The following is a 17,272-nucleotide window of genomic DNA, read 5'->3' as shown; positions in this document are numbered from 1 at the left end:
GTCAACGTGGAGCAGAGAGTGAGTTGGTAAATCTGGCAGGAACAAATAATGCTGGGAATGGTGAGGGTGGAGTGCTGCAGGAGGGGTGTGGGACAGGTGGCAGAGAACGAGCGTCAGGGGTGGGGATGTGGCAGGGGTGCAGACATATCCACCCTTGAGACACCAGGCAAGGTCATTTGATTTCAAACAATTGGTTTATGGATCATTACAGAATGTCTCTCTGGTATTTCCCATTCCCTCTCCTCTCCCTTCCCCTTTTCCCAATCTCCTTGCTCCCTTCCCACTCTCAGCCCACAATGGAGACCTATATCAGAATCAGGTTTATCATCACACACATATGTCATGAACTTTTTTTTGTGGCAGGAGTACAGTACTGTGCGGATGACAATAAACTCGACTGACTTTGAAATTAAGTGAGTCAGATCTGTCTGTACGTGGTCTTTCTATTCCCTGTGTTAAACTGCCTACCCAAGTGCCTAGTGTTATTTTGAGGTCTAACAGACACCACCTCCAAGAGGAGCACAACCTTGTTGTGATTTGGTGGTTTGTGTGCCTCAAAGATCCAGAGAGCTATGTTGGCTTTATGCCAAACAGGTCAAAGGGCAGAAGCCAGACTGCAAGTGGCCCACCGAAGTTCCAGGTTTGGGATTCACCCCGACTGGTGAATAAAATGTTATGGAAACAGTCATGAAGAATCCTTCTATTTTCAGATAAACAGACCTTCATTGCTGTCCCAAATGCTAGTGACATTACAGGAAATAAGTACCAGACACCAGAACTCGATTCTTTTCTGAAGCAACAAGCACAAAGTACTAGAGAAACTCAGCACATCGGGCAGCATCTATTGACGGGAATTTCTGGTTCTTCCTTCCTCACTCATATCTATCTATCTCTTTCACTTTCCCTCTTACTTCTGTCCCATCTTGCTCTCTCTCCGTCTCTCAGTCTCTCACTCTGTCTCTTACCCCCCATCATTTGTATCCATCCTTATCCTCTTCTTACTCTGTCACTCACTCTTTCCCATTCTTTTCTTCCCTTCATTGTCCCTTTTCTTTATCCCTCTCACTCTTCACTCTGTTGGCACAGCAGGGAACAAATGTGCATATTGTCTCCTTTCATCAGCTTGCCGTTTCCCAACAAGAGACAGGACCGCATCGACTGCCTAGCCCTAGTCACTCACATCAAGACATTCAAGTCTGCCTGAGAGAGTATTTGCAGGGGTGAGTAAACCAAAGACTATCTCCTGGTCAACACAAGAGGAGCTCAGCAGAGTCTGCCGGGAGAAAGAAACTGGAAGTTTCGGGTCAAAACCTAGCACTGAAACATTGACAATTCCCTCCCCACACAGAAGCTGCTCAACCGGCTGAGCTGCTCAGCAGATTGTCCATGGCTGCTGACTTCAGTTACCTGCCTTAAGCAAGAGAGTCTAAACCAAATACATTTTAATAACACAATTAATTTGCACCTTTCAGACAAATGGGAGGTCCTGGGTTAATACACAGCTCAGAAAATACAATAGTGGTCTAGTTGCTGTCGGAATGCCCCTGAAAGGGCAAGGGCTCGGCACAGTAAAGGTGTTCTGAAATATGCTTTGTTCACCTGCTCCGCCGGTGATGGAGGTTTCAACACAGACATCAGCGACTTTTGGAAAAGCATCCAACTCTTTGATGGTGCTGGAGGATATCTTTCTGCTGAATCTCCTCCTCATATTCCAAGCCACGTCTTCTTCTAGTCTTGTATTCCTTTTATCGATTCACCTCTTCCGGTTAAATTCTGTTTGTAAATTCCTTGTTGCTTTTTTAATACCGGGAAATGCCAAAGAAAGATACTGCAAACTCTCCCAAACCATTAGCCCGACAATGCAACATGCTATTCAAATTCCATTCAAACCATCAAACACGTCTCCTGGACTGAGTGTTCAGGAAACGTTTGCATCCGGGAGAAGAGGATCTGGTAATTCTGATGATGAAACACTCTCACAGTTCGAAGTTCAATGTTCAAAGTGAATTTATTATGTGTATGTCACCAACTTCTATTGAGATTCTTTTTCTTGCAGACATTCACAGTAGAATAAAGACATGCAATAGAGTCAATGAAAAGCTACACACTGTCACTGCAGGAGTGACCTCTGTCCCTCACAGCTGGGAGGGAGCCTGTCTGAGAGGTCGAAGTGTTGGGATGGACTGTAGTTTTTGATTGACTCCAGATCAAGATCTCTTTGGGGGTTTTGCTTGCATGGTGGGGTGTGGGGCTTCTGCCGGTACATGTGGGGGGAGGGAGGCTTTGGATTCTGTCATTTATTCAATGGGATTTGTTGTTTTGTGGATGTCTGTGGGGAGTAAGAGTTTCAGGTTGCACACTGTACATTCTCTGAACCATTAGAACAAAGATTGACACAGCCAGTGTGCAAAAGACAAACTGTGCAAATACAAATAAATAAGTAATTGGTACTAAGAACACGAGTTGTGGAGTCTTTGATGGAATACTCTAAGATACTGCTGGCAGTTTATGGTGATGTTTTGCGGGCGGCTGGAGGTAAAGACGACAACTGTGCAGGGGAGAGGACAGCTGGCTTCCATCTCAATATTGGCACACCAGGCGACCAAATGACGTACATATTAACTGTACAAACTGTTTCTGCTCAAACACAGCTTGTTCTGTGGGTAATGTAAAGGAGGAGATTGCTGAACACAGTGCCAGCAATCTGTTTAAAACAGTTTGAATAAGGCGTGGCAAGAAAAACCTTTGTAATTTTCATTGTGTACTAACTCAGTGTGAAGAAGCATTATCTGTGCAGATGGGTGTGTTTAAAATCTGGGAGGAAACTACACAGTCCTGGGGAGAATTACAAACTCCTTACAGGCAGTGGCGGGGATTGAGCCCCACCGCCAGCACTATACTAACCCCTGTGTTCACTCAGCCAATGAAAGCAAGAGTCACCAACTTCAAGCATCAATGTGGCATGCTCACAACCTACTACCCCTAACCGGTACTTCTTAGGAAAGTGGGAGGAAGCTAGAGCACCCAGAGGAAACCCACACGGACCGGGGAGAACAAACAAACTCTTTGCTGACAGTGTTAGGAATTGAACCCTGATCACTGGCGCTGTAACAGCATCACGCTCACTGCTACACCATCACTGAGACAAGACCATGGCAGAGGACTGGGAAAGAGCTGCAGGACGTTGCAAACTCGGTTAGCTCCATCATGGGTACTAACCTCCCCAGCATCCAGGATGTCTTCAAGTGCTGAGTGGCATCTGTCAGTAAGGACCCCCATCACCCAGGACATGCCCTCTTCTCAATGCTTCCATCAGGGAGGAAGTGCAAGAGCCTGAAGACACACACTCCACATTTTAGAACAGCTTCTTCCCTCTGCCATCATACTTCTGAATGGACAATAGAACAATCATAGAAACACAGAAAACCTACAGCACAATACCAGCCCTTCAGCCCACAAAGTTGTGCTGAACATGTCTACCTTAGAAATTACTAGGCTTACCTATAGGCCTCTATTTTACCAAGCTCCATGTACTTATCTAAAAGCCTCCTAAAAGACACTATCATATCCGCCTCCACCACTGTTGCCGGCAGCCCATTCCACTCACCACTGAGTAAAAACTTACCCCTGATATCTCTGTACCTACTCCCCAGCACCTTAAACTGGTGCCCTCTTGTGGCAACCATTTCAGCCCTGGGAAAAAGCCTCCGACTATCCACACGATCAATGCCTCTCATCATCTTGTACACCTCTATCAGGTCACCTCTCATCCTCCTTCACTCCAAGGAGAAAAGGCCAAGTTCACTCAACCTATTCTCATAAGGCATGCTCCCCAATCCAGGCAACATCCTTGTAAATCTCCTCTGCACCCTTTCTATGGCTTCCACATCCTTCCTGTAGTGAGGTGACCAGAACTGAGCACAGTACTCCAAATGGGGTCTGACCAGGGTCCTATCTAACTGCAACATTACCTCTCGGCTCCTAAATTCAATTCCACGATTGATGAAGGTCAATACACCGTATGCCTTCTTAACCACAGAGTCAACCTGTGCAGCCTCTGGACTCGGACCCCAAGATCCCTCTGATCCTCCACACTGCCAAGAGTCTTACCATTAATATTATATTCCGCCTTCATATTTGACCTACCAAAATGAACCACTTCACACTTATCTGGGTTGAACTGCATCTGCCACTTCTCAGCCCAGTTTTGCATTCTATCAATGTCCCACTGTAACCTCTGACAGCCCTCCACACTATCCACAACACCCCCCAACCTTTGTGTCATCAGCAAACTTATTAACCCATCCCCCCACTTCCTCATCCAGGTCATTTATAAAAATCATGAAGAGTAAGGGTCCCAGAACAGATCCCTGAGGCACACCACTGGTGACAATGAGCCCATGAACAATACCCAATTCTTTTTCTTCTATTTTTCTCTCTTTTGCACTACTTATTTCATTTAATCACATACAGAATATTGTAAGCCAGTGATATTAAACCTGATTCAGATTCGGAACTGTCCTGTGGTGTGAGTATTACCTTCTGCCACCCCCCCCCCACCCCCACAAAGTCTTTCCATCGTCAGTTTCAGGAGTGCGTCACAAACACTCTCTAAGTGCCCGGACGAGTGCGGAGCACCAACAGCACTTGGTGATCAGGATGGGATTGTACTGGAGAGGAGATTCACCAGGATGTTGCCAGAAATGGACTTTTCCAGTTAGAAAGAGATATGCTGTGCTGGAATTGTTATCCCTGGATCAGAGAGGTATATAGTTACAGTGGGCGGGTAGGGTGGGGTGATAATACTCGAGTCTGGATGAAGGGTCTCAACATGGAAGTTTCACTGTCCATCTCCCTTGGTTGAGGCTGTTTGACTCACTGAGTTTCAGAGGAAGTTTACAAGAATGATTCTGCGAAAGGGTTAATGTATGAGGAGTGTTTGATGGCTCTAGGCCTGTACTAATTGGAGCTTAGAAGAATGGTGGGGGGGGGGTGGTTTTATTGAAACCTATTAAATATTGAAAGGCCTGGATAGAGTGGATGTTTCCTATGGTGGAGGAGTCCAGGACCTGAGGGCACAGCCTCAGAATTAAGGGAAGTCCATTGAGACCAGAGATGGGGAGGAATTTCTTTGGCCAGAGGGTGGTGAATCTGGAAATCATTGCCACAGGCAGCTGAGGTGGCCAAGTCACCTGGTATAATTAAAGTGGAGGTTGATAGGTTCTTGGTTAGTCAGGGTGTCAAAGGTTACAGGAGGAAGACAGGAGAATGGGGTTGAAAGGGATAATAAATCTGCCAGGAACTACAGACACGCTTGACCAGAACACCTCGAACACCTGAGGTTTGCCTGTTTTACTGTCCATCTGTCAAATTCCTCCAGCATTTTGCATGTGTTAATTTAATAGTTAACTTTGTTCACCTCATTATGATCATGCACTTCATTGCTTACCTGTTCTGAACTTTCTCTGAAGCTGCTACACTTTATTCAGCATGTTTATTGTTTTCCCTTGTTCTAGTCAAGTCAAGTCACTTATTGTCATTTCGACCATAACTGCTGGTACAGTGCATAGTGAAAATGAGAAAACATTTTTCAAGACCATGGTGTTACATGACAGTACAAAAATTAGACTGAACTACATAAAAATCACAGAGAAAGCTACACTAGACTACAGACCTACACTGGACTGCATAAAATGCACAAAAACAGTGCAGGCATTACAATAAATAATAAATGGGACAAAAGGGCAAGGTGTCAGTCCAGGCTTCGGGTATTGAGGAGTCTGATAGCTTGGGGGAAGAAACTGTTACATAGTCTGGCCTTGAGAGCCCGAATGCTTCAGAGCCTTTTCCGAGACAGCAGGAGGGAGAAGAGGTTGTATGAGGGGTGTGTGGGGTCCTTCATAATGCTGTTTCCTTTGCGGATGCAGCGTGTAGTGTAAATGTCCGTGATGGCGGGAAGAGAGACCCTGATGATCTTCTATCTCAATGCACTGTGTAATAATCTGATCTGTATGAACAGTGTGCAAGACAAACTTTTCACTATCTTGGTATGTGATGATAATAAACCAATACCAAAAAAATTAGTTTTAATTTAATATAATTTAATTAAAAATTAATGAAAATAAAAAGTCACAACGTAGTTTACAGCCAAGACAGTAGTTTTGAGATGAGCGTCTTGTAGTACTAGAGGAAATGGGTTTGGGGTTAAGTTGGGATGGCATGCTAGTTTAGTGGTTAGCACAATGCTTTACAATACAGATGACCTGGGTTCAATTCAAGGAATTTGCACTTCCTCCCGGTGACCACGTGGATTTCCTGTGGGTGCTTCGGTTTCCTGCCACAGTCAAAAGATGTACCAGTGGGGGGGTTAATTGGTCATTGTAAATTGTCCTGAGATTAGGCTCGGATCAAATCGGGATTGGTGGGCAGCGTGGCTTGGAGGGCCAGAAAGGCCTATTCCACGTGGTATCTCAATAAATAAATTTAAAAGGACAATAAATCAGCCATGATGGAATGAAGAAGCAGCGAGTGGCATAAGCCTGCTCCCATATGTTATAGCCTTAAGTTGGTGCAGAGAATTCCTGGACATCCGAAAACTTGTAGAAATTAATTCAATGCTGTAAAATAATTTCCTCAGACCTTGCTACAGGTAAAGTTGGTAAATTGAGGTACAGTGAAACACTTTCTTTCAAATGCTGTCCATACAGATAAATTCATTACACAGTGCATTGAAGTACAACAAGGTAAAACAATGACAGAATGCAGAATACACTTACAGAGAAGGTGCAGTGCAGGTAGACAATAAGGTACAAGGTCATGATGAGGTGGATTGTGAGGTCCAGTGTCCATCTTATCCAATGATGAAACCAAAGGTTTTATAACAGTGAGGTAGAAATTGTCTTCGAGTCTGGTTGCACAGTACTGGGCAGAAGCACATATACATAGCTAGGGTGCCCAAGACCTTTGCACAATACTGTATTTCTCCACCTGGAGCAGAGAGAGAGTTTGTAAATCTGGCAGGAGCAAAGGATGTTGGGACTGGTGTGGGTGAGCACTATGGGAGGGCTATAGCACAGGTGGCAGCAAAGGAGTGCCAGAGACAGGGGCCCTGAGACACCAGACAAGGTTGTTTGATTCCAAACAACTGGTTTATTGATCATTACAGAATGTCTCTCTGGTGCTTCCCATTCCCTCCTCTATCCCTTCCCCTTTTCCCCAACCATGATTCCTCTCTTTCTGCCCCCTTCCCACTTTCATTCCACAACAGAATCAGGTTTATCATCACTCACATGTCATGAAATCAGTTTTTTTTTTAAATGGCAGCAGTACAGTGCAATGCATAGAATTACTACAGTATTGTCTTGGGCATCCTAGCTATATACATGCCTAGGACTTTTGCACAGTACTTTACAGGCTTTCAGACTTTTGTATCTATTGTGCTATTGGGGAGGGGGGAGAAGAGGAGTGAATGTCCAGGGTGGGTGAGGTGTTTTACCAAGGCAGCGAAAAGTATAGATGGAGTATATGGAGGAGCTGTTGATTCCCGTGATGAGCTGAGCTATATCTGCAACTGCCTGCAGTTTCCCAACATCTCAAGTAGAGCAGCTGCCAATGATACGTCTAGGTCGGATGTTTACTATGGTGCATTGAGAAAAATGAGAGGGTCAAAGTGGACGAGGCAAATTTTTTTTCACCTCCTGAGGAAGTGGAGGAGTAGGTTGATGTTGGACCAGGACAGGGTATTGATGATGTTCACTGCTAGGAAATCGAATCTCTCAACCCTGTCAGCCTTAGTCAGTGCCGTTGATGTAATCTGGAGTGTGTACACTGCCCTCCTCCTGGACAGCTCCTTTGTTCTTCTGGAGTGAGGGATAGGTCGTCCTCATGGCCTTTCCATTTTAGATTTCCACAGGGCCAGAGTTACCGTGTCCTCTAACAGCCGTAAAAGTGGGTGGGAGGCATGCAGTGGGGTATTTTCAAGCGCCTATAAAGAGTTTTGCTGAAATATAAGCCATTTAATAGCAGGCTACCTGTGGATGAGGCCCACAGCCAACTCACTGTAACCATGGGAACGTGTTCGACTTACAAACTTGCAACAGTCTCCGTGGAGACTGGAATGATACTGCGTTCTGAAAGAGGCACTTATGGCCCTTAAAATAATGATATTTGGTAGGGTGAGTCATGACCTTGTCAGAAGTTTAGGACATCATTCTGCTCTCCCACAAGACCTCAGTCATCTGTGGAAACATTTTATTTTACTGGTACTTTGACTAACAATTGAAAAGAATTAGCTTTTTCCTCAATGACTGCACCATCTCAGGACATTCCGGGGTGCTTCACAGCAGGTAAAGTGGTCACTGTGGTAACAAGAACATAGAATGTCGCACAGTACAGCATAGGAGCAGGCTCTTCGGCCTGCAATATTGTGTGAAACCAATTAGTAATCAAATGGCCAACTAAGCCAACCTCTTCTACCTCTACAACGTCCGTATCCTTCCCTCACATTCACGTGCCCATCTGAATGTCACTTGGGTGGCACAGTAGCATGTTGGTGAGCACAATATGCTTCACAGTTTCAGTGACCCAGCTTCATTTTCCTCTGCTATCTGTAAGGAGTTTGTATATTCTCCCTGTGACTGCGTGGATTTTGTCTGGGTGCTCTGGTTTCCTCCCACAGTCCAAAGACGTATCATTTAATTGGTCAGTGTAAATTGTCCCGTGATTAGGCTCGGGTTAACTCGAAGGGCCAGAAGGGCCTGTTCTGTACTCTGTCTCAACAAATAAATAATTTTAAAAGCCCCCAATGTTCCTGCCTCTACCACCACCCCGGGAAGTGCACTCCAAGCACGCACCACTGTTTAAAAAAAACTTAACCCTCATGTCTCCTTTGAAATTACCCCCCCCCCCCCCACCTTAAATGCATGACCTCTGGTTCAATAGTTCAACCCTGGGACAAAGATACTGTCTGTCTGCTCTATCTCTGCCTCTCAATCATATAAACCTCTCTCAGGTCTCCCCTCAGCCTCCACCGCTCCAAAGAAAACAAACCAAGTTTGTCCAACCTCTCATTATAGCCCATGCCCCCTAATCCAGAGGTATCTGGTAAACCCCTTCTGCACCCTCTCCAAAGCCTCGGCATTCTTCCTAAACTGAGCTCACCAGAACTCTATGCAATTGTATGAAGGTTTGGCAATGAGTGAAGTTAAACCCAGTGTTCAAGCAGTGTCTATTTCAGCCTGAATCAAAGAACTAGAGTTTTCTGATGCAAAGCCATTTCAGATTTTATGTAAAGGATTAGACTAGTGGGCAATGGGTTTTACAGCCTTCTGTCCTTTGGAACACATGTTCCAAATGGTTGTCATAGCCAGGGTGAGTGGGGATAAGCTCCCACTACCTATAAAGTGTTCCCACTGGCGTGCATCTCCAATAGCCCCTGAGAACCAAGTGCACCTCCTGGCCCTTCATGTTGCAGAACTGTTTACGCTGACAGAAGGGGTGATGGTGGGTGGCCAGTTGCTTTGGGCAGGTGGGGCTTGTTAGCCTGGGAAGGCAGCACGCCAAGTCAAAATAAAAAAGCTCTGATTTAAAAACTCCCTGGCCTTGCAGCTACACCCTGTCATGGGAAAGGCTTCGGGAGTAAACCCCGAGGAAGAAATCTGGAGTCCGAGACCCTATGGCAGTCTGATGTTGATTCAGTGTCATTCTGGCAGCTCCTGCAGTTCAGCCATCATCAAATCGTTATGCCTGGCAACCCTTTGAATCAGCATCTGGACTGGGAGGATCGTGATGCTTGGGCAACTCATGGTCTTTATTCACATCCTGCCCCAGATTTGGTGGCAACAGTGGCAGGCACAAGATGGTGCTGGGAGCCACTAGTCACAGACCTGCACTCAGGCAGCCAAGACAGGATGGTCGCTCTCTTCTCATGAGAGAAGGGCAGAGGTCAGTAGCTACCTTGGTGATGGACCAGCTCTCTTCAGGGACCACACTCCCCGCTCATGGGAAAGGGTCTGGAAGAGGTGACCTAAAGGCTTGTCTCACCTAATCCTGTCAGCATACCAAAGCTGATTGATCATCTATTTTGCAGTCGAACTACCTCAGAACCCACAAAAGAATGAAGAACCACCAGAAAGCTGAGCAAACTGTGTCGGAGCCCGGAACGTCAGGACACTCGTGGTCAACAAGACCAGTAAAAGTCCGGAGGGGCGAACTGCACTTGTAGGACACGTGCTTCAGAAGTACAACATCAACATTACAGTGCTCAGTGAGACACGCCTGGCCAAGACTGGTGACATCACAGAAGTAGGGTCTGGCTACATGTTTTTCTCAAGGGGCAAGGGAAAGGATGAAGCTGGAGAAGCTGGAGCTGTCTTTGCCATCTGGGCCACAGTCGTCAGGAACCCAGAGTCCCTCCCCAGAGGTATCAACGATCACCTCATGGTAATGAGGCTGCCTCTGAAAGCCAAGACTCCTCCGACTCTGATCAGTGCCTACGCACCCACCATGCCCTACACCTCTGAACAGACAGAACTGTTCTACCAGGAACTCAGCCAGCTACTACACTGTCCCTAAAGACAACAAGGTCCTGCTATTTGGCGATGTCACGTGGTGGGCACTGGGAACGAACCCAAATGCAAGACACAGACAGTGAAGTACTAGGGACAGGACTGGGTGAGTCAAGAAAGCAAGGGAATTGGGGAAGAAACAACTGGACAAGGCAGGCACAGGATGAGACTAGGATACAGGGCCTGGGCTAGGACTAGACTGGGAAAGCAGGACCTGGAAGAGGAACTAGGAACCTGGACAAGGATTTCGAGCCAGAGACTGGACAGGGACCTGGGAACTGGGTCTTGATTCATGCTCGGACTCCAGATCTAGGCAAGGACAAGATGTGGCAAGGCGACAGGACGTGGGACTCCTGGGTTGGGTGAGGACATGAAGCTCAGACTTGGCCTTGGGAGACAGGAACACAGAACACAGAGCCTGGGTCGAGGGGGAGCAGGAACACCAGGACCCCTCCTTGGGAACAGGACATAGGGCTGGGACTCATACACAGAAAGCTGAACACGAGGCAGTTCCCAACACTAGGTAGCAGCAAATGGCTAACCGACCTAGTGAAGGTGTGGACACAAAGACAGTTCTGAACAACAAAAGACAGTTCCTTATCCAGACACAGCAAGGCTCCAGTCTTGCTCTGGCAGTAGAACTAGATAGCAAGGCTCCAGGTGAGAGGGTAGCAAGTGAGGCTCCAGGCAAGGGCTACAGAAAGAAGGGGAAGGGAACAGTCCAACCTCAGGGTAACAGCAAAGACAGCCTGACTTATCTCACAGAAGCAAGGACAGGGGAACTTGACAGCAAATCAGGCAAGGCCTCAGGAGGAAGGGGAAGGGAAGGGAACAGTCCAGCCTCAGGGTAACAACAAAGACAGCCTGACTTACCCAACAGAGACAACAACATGAAGGGACAAATCCAACCGCAGGCTAATAGTAAAGACAGCCTGACTTACCTCCCAGAGGTCAGGACGAGATACTAACAAGACAAACCAACAACCACACTGGCACCCAATGTCACTTATATTCCAGGCCCAATATGAGAATCAGGTGCCTGTGATTAAGCCCAGCTGAAACAAGGGACAGACAGAAGACCTGGAGTTTGGAGTCCACGGACCGGACTGTGAACCAGAATGCGGACTTCGTGGACCGGACCATTACAGGCGACTTTAATGCCCAAGTAGGCAGTGACCATCAGTCTTGGCCGGAAGTCACTGGCAAGCATGGCCTTGGGAAGGAGAATTCAAATGGGCAGCTACAACTCACCTCCTGCGCAGAACATAGACAGACAATCACCACTTCCTCTTCCAGCTTCAGGACATCCACAAGGCAATGTGGATGCACCCGCGCTCCGAGAACTGGCACCTGATTGATTATGTGATCACAAGGTGCCGGGACGTCAGAGCGATGAGGGGTGACTGACCACATCCTGCTGTCGCCAGGGTGCACAGACACCAGCAGGCTGACACTAATATTCAACGGCTCACTGTCGTCAGCATCAAAGAGCTGATCAGCAAACTGGAGGAACAACTTGAGCACCAGCCTGAGGAAGCGGACCCAGAAAGAGCATAGACTGCCTTCAGAGACGCCCTGTACAGCGCTGCAAGTGCTGTTCTCGGGCATCAGGATTGGTTTGATGAGAACAACTCTGATATTGTCACCCTTCTCAAGCAGAAGCAGGAAGCAGTCAACCTCCGAACATGGCCGACTGAAGCAGCTCAGTGGTAAGGTCCAGGCTGAGCTGCAGAAGGTAAAAGATCAGTGGTGGGAGGCCACAGCGGCAGAGCTTCAGAGCTACACTGACCAGAACAACACAAAGAAGCTTTTTGATGGTCTAAAGGCAGTATACGGACCTTCCTCTGACATCATGGTGACAGACTGCTCCTCACTGACCAAGGCGACGTTGTCCAATGCTGGGCAAGCCATTTCAACCAGCTGCTGAACAGGCCATCCCAGGTAGATGACCAGGCCATAGACGACATGCCCCAGTGCCCAGTCTTGGAGGCCTTTGAAGATCCCGCACATTGGTAGAAGCTAGTGTAGGTTTCTCAGTACCAGTAACCGTAGTGTTAACTGCTCAGGCTAACAAAATGGCTTCTCTGTACTGCTGTAATGGGATCCTGTGTCTCATATGTTTGGGTTATGGGTACTGATAAGGGGAAAACCAACCAAATGGAGAATTGTTATGCTGAGCGGGAGCTCGCGGTCTCTTTCGGGAGGAAAGCGAGGAGGACGGACGTGTGAGGAGCGGGCAGCGGTTCCAGAGTAACAGTTACTGGACATCGGCGGTTCGGATGGTGGTCGAAGGCTCTGAAGGTCGCTGTGGAAGGGAACCAGAGGCGTGAGCTCCAATGTATTAAAATATGTGCACAATCTGACAATCTGATTATTACTTTGGCGCCTTTAGGTTATCTGTTTCTATTAACCCATTGCTAAGAAATCACTATAAAGTTGCAATTACTTACTCGCTTTTGGGTATCGTCTGGTATTTGTCTTGTGACCGTGTGCTGGGGGGGCATTATCTGTATTTGCACAGAAGTATTGCACTACTGTCGGGGCGACAGCGGTTTACACTAGGCGAACGGGGGACAACTGGGGGCACAGAGGTTACACTAGGATGGCAGTCGATCAGCTGCAGCCAGGTAAGCCCCTGGCCCAGATGGGATCCCACCAGAAGTCTTCAAGGACGGTGGTGAAACCCTTTTTCAGAAGCTGACAGAGCTCATGCAACATTTCTGGGAGAAAACCCGTGTACCACAGGACTTTAGGGATGCAAACATCATCCACCTGTACAACAACAAGGGGGAAAGGGCACTCTGTGACAACTACAGAAGCATATTTCTCGCGAGCATAGCTGGGAAACTCATGGCCCGGATGATACTGAACTGGATTACCTCTCAGCTCCTTGACGACATTGTCTCAGAGAGCCAATGTGGTTTCAGATCTAACAGAGGGACCGTGGACATGACCTTTGTTGTCAGACAGATCTAGGATAAGTGCCAGGGACAGAACCAGAATCTCTACATCCTCTTTATACATCTGACGAAGGCATTTGATACCATCAGTCCCGCAGGCCTTTGGATGCATCCTTACCGGGTTAAGCTGCCCCCTAAGGCTGGTGAGCATTGGCAGGTCATACCACGATGGCATGAAGGCCAAGGTAATTGACCCCTGACCTCTTCCTAGTAACTAACAGTGTCAAGCAGGGTTGTGACCTCGCGCCTACTCTGTTCAGCCTGCTGTTTGCCACGATGCTGTTCTCTGTTCTTTCACAGACTGATGCGGGAATAACAATTCGCTACAGGACTGATGGATGCTTCTTTGATCTGCGACACCTCAAGACCAAGACCAAAGTGCTGGAAGCGATAGTATGAGACTTCCTCTTTGCAGATGACTATGCTCTTGCGACGTACAGTGAAAGGGACCTGCAGGACCTCGCTGTGGCTGCAAGAAAATTTGACCTAACCATCAGCCTGCAGAAGACAGAAGTTCTACTTCAGCTCGCCCCCCATACCAACCCTGTGGACCTATGAATTGAGATTGAAGGCACACAGCTCAACAATGTTGACACCTTTACCTACCTGGGAGGCTGCCTCACCTCATCCTGCAGTCTAGATCGAGAAGTATCAAACAGATTTGCAAAAGCTGGGGCACGTTTATGGAGAGAATGTGGTATCCAGCTGAACATCAAGATGGCAGCCTACAGAGCAGCTGGCCTGACTTCTCTGCTGTATGGCTGTGAAACAAGGACCCCATGCCACAGGCACATCAAGGTGATTGACCCATTCCAGCTGTGAGGCCTTCACAAGATCGTGGACATCTCGTAGCAAGAGAGAGTCTCACCACAGAAGTGCTACAAAGGGCTGAGAGCTCTGGCACGGAGACACTGATCATAAAGGCTCAACTTTGATGAGTTGGACATGTGGTCCAGTGGAAGACAACCGCCTTCCAAAGATGGTATTCTTCTTCTAACTGGCCCATGGCACCAGAAAGCAGGGAGGCCCCACAAAACACTCACAAGACTATGTGAAAGCGTCCCTGAAGGCATGCAGTATCCCTGTGATCGGTTGGGAGGCCTTGGCCAAAGACTGCAACACCTGGCAGTCTACGAAAGCACCAGCGCATTCAGAGCAGCGGCTGAAGGACCTCGATCAAAAGGGCCAGGACCACAAGGGGAGATGATCTGACCCTTCAATGGCTGTAACGTGCCCGAGCTGTGGGCGCATCTGCACTTCCCAGTTCGGGCTTCGCTCTCATCAGAGGCATCACTGACATCATCGTCGTTCCTGACAGACTTCCAAAAAGAAGAAGCCGTATCCATCAGACTGGTCCCAGTGGGGGATAGTGACAAGTAAGGTGAATCATTGTGCCAGTGTCTCAGAGGTACCCACTCCTTTCTTACTGCAATTTGTCCCAATTTTGCTCATCACATTTAGAACACAGAACATGGAAACTTACAGCACACTGCAGGCCCTTTGGCCCATGATGTTGTGCTGACCTTATAACCTACTCCAGGATGAATCTAACCCTTCCCTCCCACATAACCCTCCATTTTTATCTATTATCCACGAGTCTATCTAAAAATGTCCCTAATGTATCTGCCTCTACCACCACCCCTGGCAGCTCATTCCGCGTACCCAACACTGTGCAAACAATCTACCTCTGATATCCCCACTTTCCCACTTTACTCCAATCACATTAAAATTATGCTCCCTCATTTTAGCTATTTACTTATTTAGAGATACATTGAAGTACAGGCTCTTCTGGCCCATAGAGCCTCACCGCCAAGCAAGCCCACCAATTTAATGCTAGCTTAATCACTGGACAATTTACAATTACTATGTCTTTGGAATGTGGGAGGAAACTGGAGCACCCGGAGGAAACCATCGCATTCACAGAGAGAATGTAATAACTCGTTACAGGCCGCAGCAGGAGTTGAACCCGTATTGCTTGTGTTGTGCAGCGTTATGCTAACCTTGATGCATTTTGTGGTCTTGAGTTTAAATTTTCTTTTGATGATTTCAGAAACAATTTGTTTCCAACATGTTGACACCAAGATCTTAATTTCATCTCTCACCATAACTTTCTCCCCTCCCTACCTCTGTAACTTCTGCCAGCGCTACACGGGGTGGAGGGGAGTTCGAGGCCTATCTGTCATTATGGGTGAGTGGGAGAGTGGGGAAGGGGCTTGTTTTCCTCTTGTTGTCTTGTTTTATTTCCATTGTGTCACTGTTGCTTGAGTTGTTCTGCTGAACATTGTAGACAGGCTATGTTGGCGCCAGAGTGTGAGGCAATGCTTGGAGTCCTTAGTTGTTAACACAAATGGCACATTTCATTGTATGTTTCGATGTACATATGATAAATAAATGAATCTGAATCTAATGCGAGAGATTTCAGAATCCAAATCAGAGTCTGATTTATTATTGTTAGCTTACATAAAGTGAACATTGATTTCTCTTCCCTTTCTCTCTTCTTCCATTGCCCGCTATGTCTTCCTTTTCTCTTCATCTGCCTATCACATTCTCCTTCGCTTTCTCCATGATCCACTCTCCTCTCCTATCAGATTCCTTCTTCTCTAGCCCTTTACCTCTTCCACCTGTCACCTCCCAGCTTCTTATTTCATCCTCCTCCTCCCACACCCACCTACTTTCCCCTCCTCATCTGGTCTCACCTATTACCTTTCAGCTTGCATTCCTTCCCCTGCTATATTTTCACATTCTGGCTTCTGCCCCCTTCCTTTCCTGTCCTGATGAAGGGTTTCAGCCTGAAATGGCGACTGTTCATTCCTCTCTATAGATGCTGCCTGGCCTGCTGAGTTCCTCCAGCATTTTATGTGTGTTGCTCTGGATTTCCAGCATCTGCAGAATCTCTTGTGTTAACCTGAATGTTGTTTTATGGCAGCATTACAGTGCAAAAACTTAAAAATTACTCTAGATACCAAAATAAATAAATAGTGCAAAAAAGAAGTGTTTGTCCCAAGCTGAGGAATCAAGAACTAGAGGGCATAGATTTAAGGGGAAATGCTGAATAAGAATTTAAGTGCCATTTTTTTTCATATGGATGGTGGTATCTACCTTTTCTTGTGTGGAATGAACTGCCAGAGGAAGTGGTTGAAGCAGATACAATACCAAGAGTCATAGATTCATAGCAAGGTACCCCACAGAAACATGCCCTTCAGCCCTTTTAGTCCATGCTGAACCATTTAAACTGCCTAATCCCACCAACCTGCACTGGGACTGTAGCACCCCATACCCCTACCACCCAAACTTCTTTTAAACATTGAAATTGAACCTGCATGCTTCCTCTGGCAGCTTGTTCCACGCTCTCACAACCCTCTGAGTGAAGAAGTTTCCCCTCATGTTCCCCTTAAAACTTAACCCCTTTCACCTTTAACCTGCTTGCAATGTTTAAAAGACAGTTGTACGGCACTTGGATAGGAGAGGTTCAGAGGGATATAGGCCAAATCACAGCAAATGAGATGAGACATCTTGGTTGCTATGGACAAGTTGGCCAAGGGACCTGTTTCCGTGCTGCATGACTCGAAGTTCAATGTCCACTTCTGTTGTTGCTTTGATCCAACGGACAAGAGTGTCTGACGTCTGTTATCAATTTCGACCCCCAGGAATTCAAAGTGCTTCACTGGGGCCATGTAAAAATCAGTGATGCGATTTATGTTTCCGCATGCAGCCTTTGCAGTGAATCATCGCTCCAGTATAAACCCA

General features: G+C 47.0%; 1 protein-coding gene across 3 annotated transcripts in view; it reads right to left on the bottom strand.

Moving 5' to 3' along the window:
• The window catches only part of LOC132397421 (endoplasmic reticulum-Golgi intermediate compartment protein 2-like), a 49,329-nt gene extending 47,403 nt beyond the window's left edge, over positions 1-1,926 (bottom strand). For all 3 annotated transcript variants that reach the window (XM_059976185.1, XM_059976184.1, XM_059976186.1), the window contains exon 1: positions 1,600-1,926. In XM_059976185.1, coding sequence (XP_059832168.1) covers positions 1,600-1,708 — 109 coding nt within the window. In that variant the 5' untranslated portion in view covers positions 1,709-1,926. The remainder of the gene's footprint in view (positions 1-1,599) is intronic.
• Between the last annotated feature and the right edge of the window lie 15,346 nt (positions 1,927-17,272).

The sequence above is a fragment of the Hypanus sabinus genome, chromosome 7, assembly GCF_030144855.1.
Source record: "Hypanus sabinus isolate sHypSab1 chromosome 7, sHypSab1.hap1, whole genome shotgun sequence".
In the NCBI taxonomy this organism is placed as follows: domain Eukaryota; kingdom Metazoa; phylum Chordata; class Chondrichthyes; order Myliobatiformes; family Dasyatidae; genus Hypanus; species Hypanus sabinus.
The sequence above is the reverse complement of the archived record's forward strand: the minus strand, read 5'-3'. Positions and strand labels throughout refer to the sequence as shown.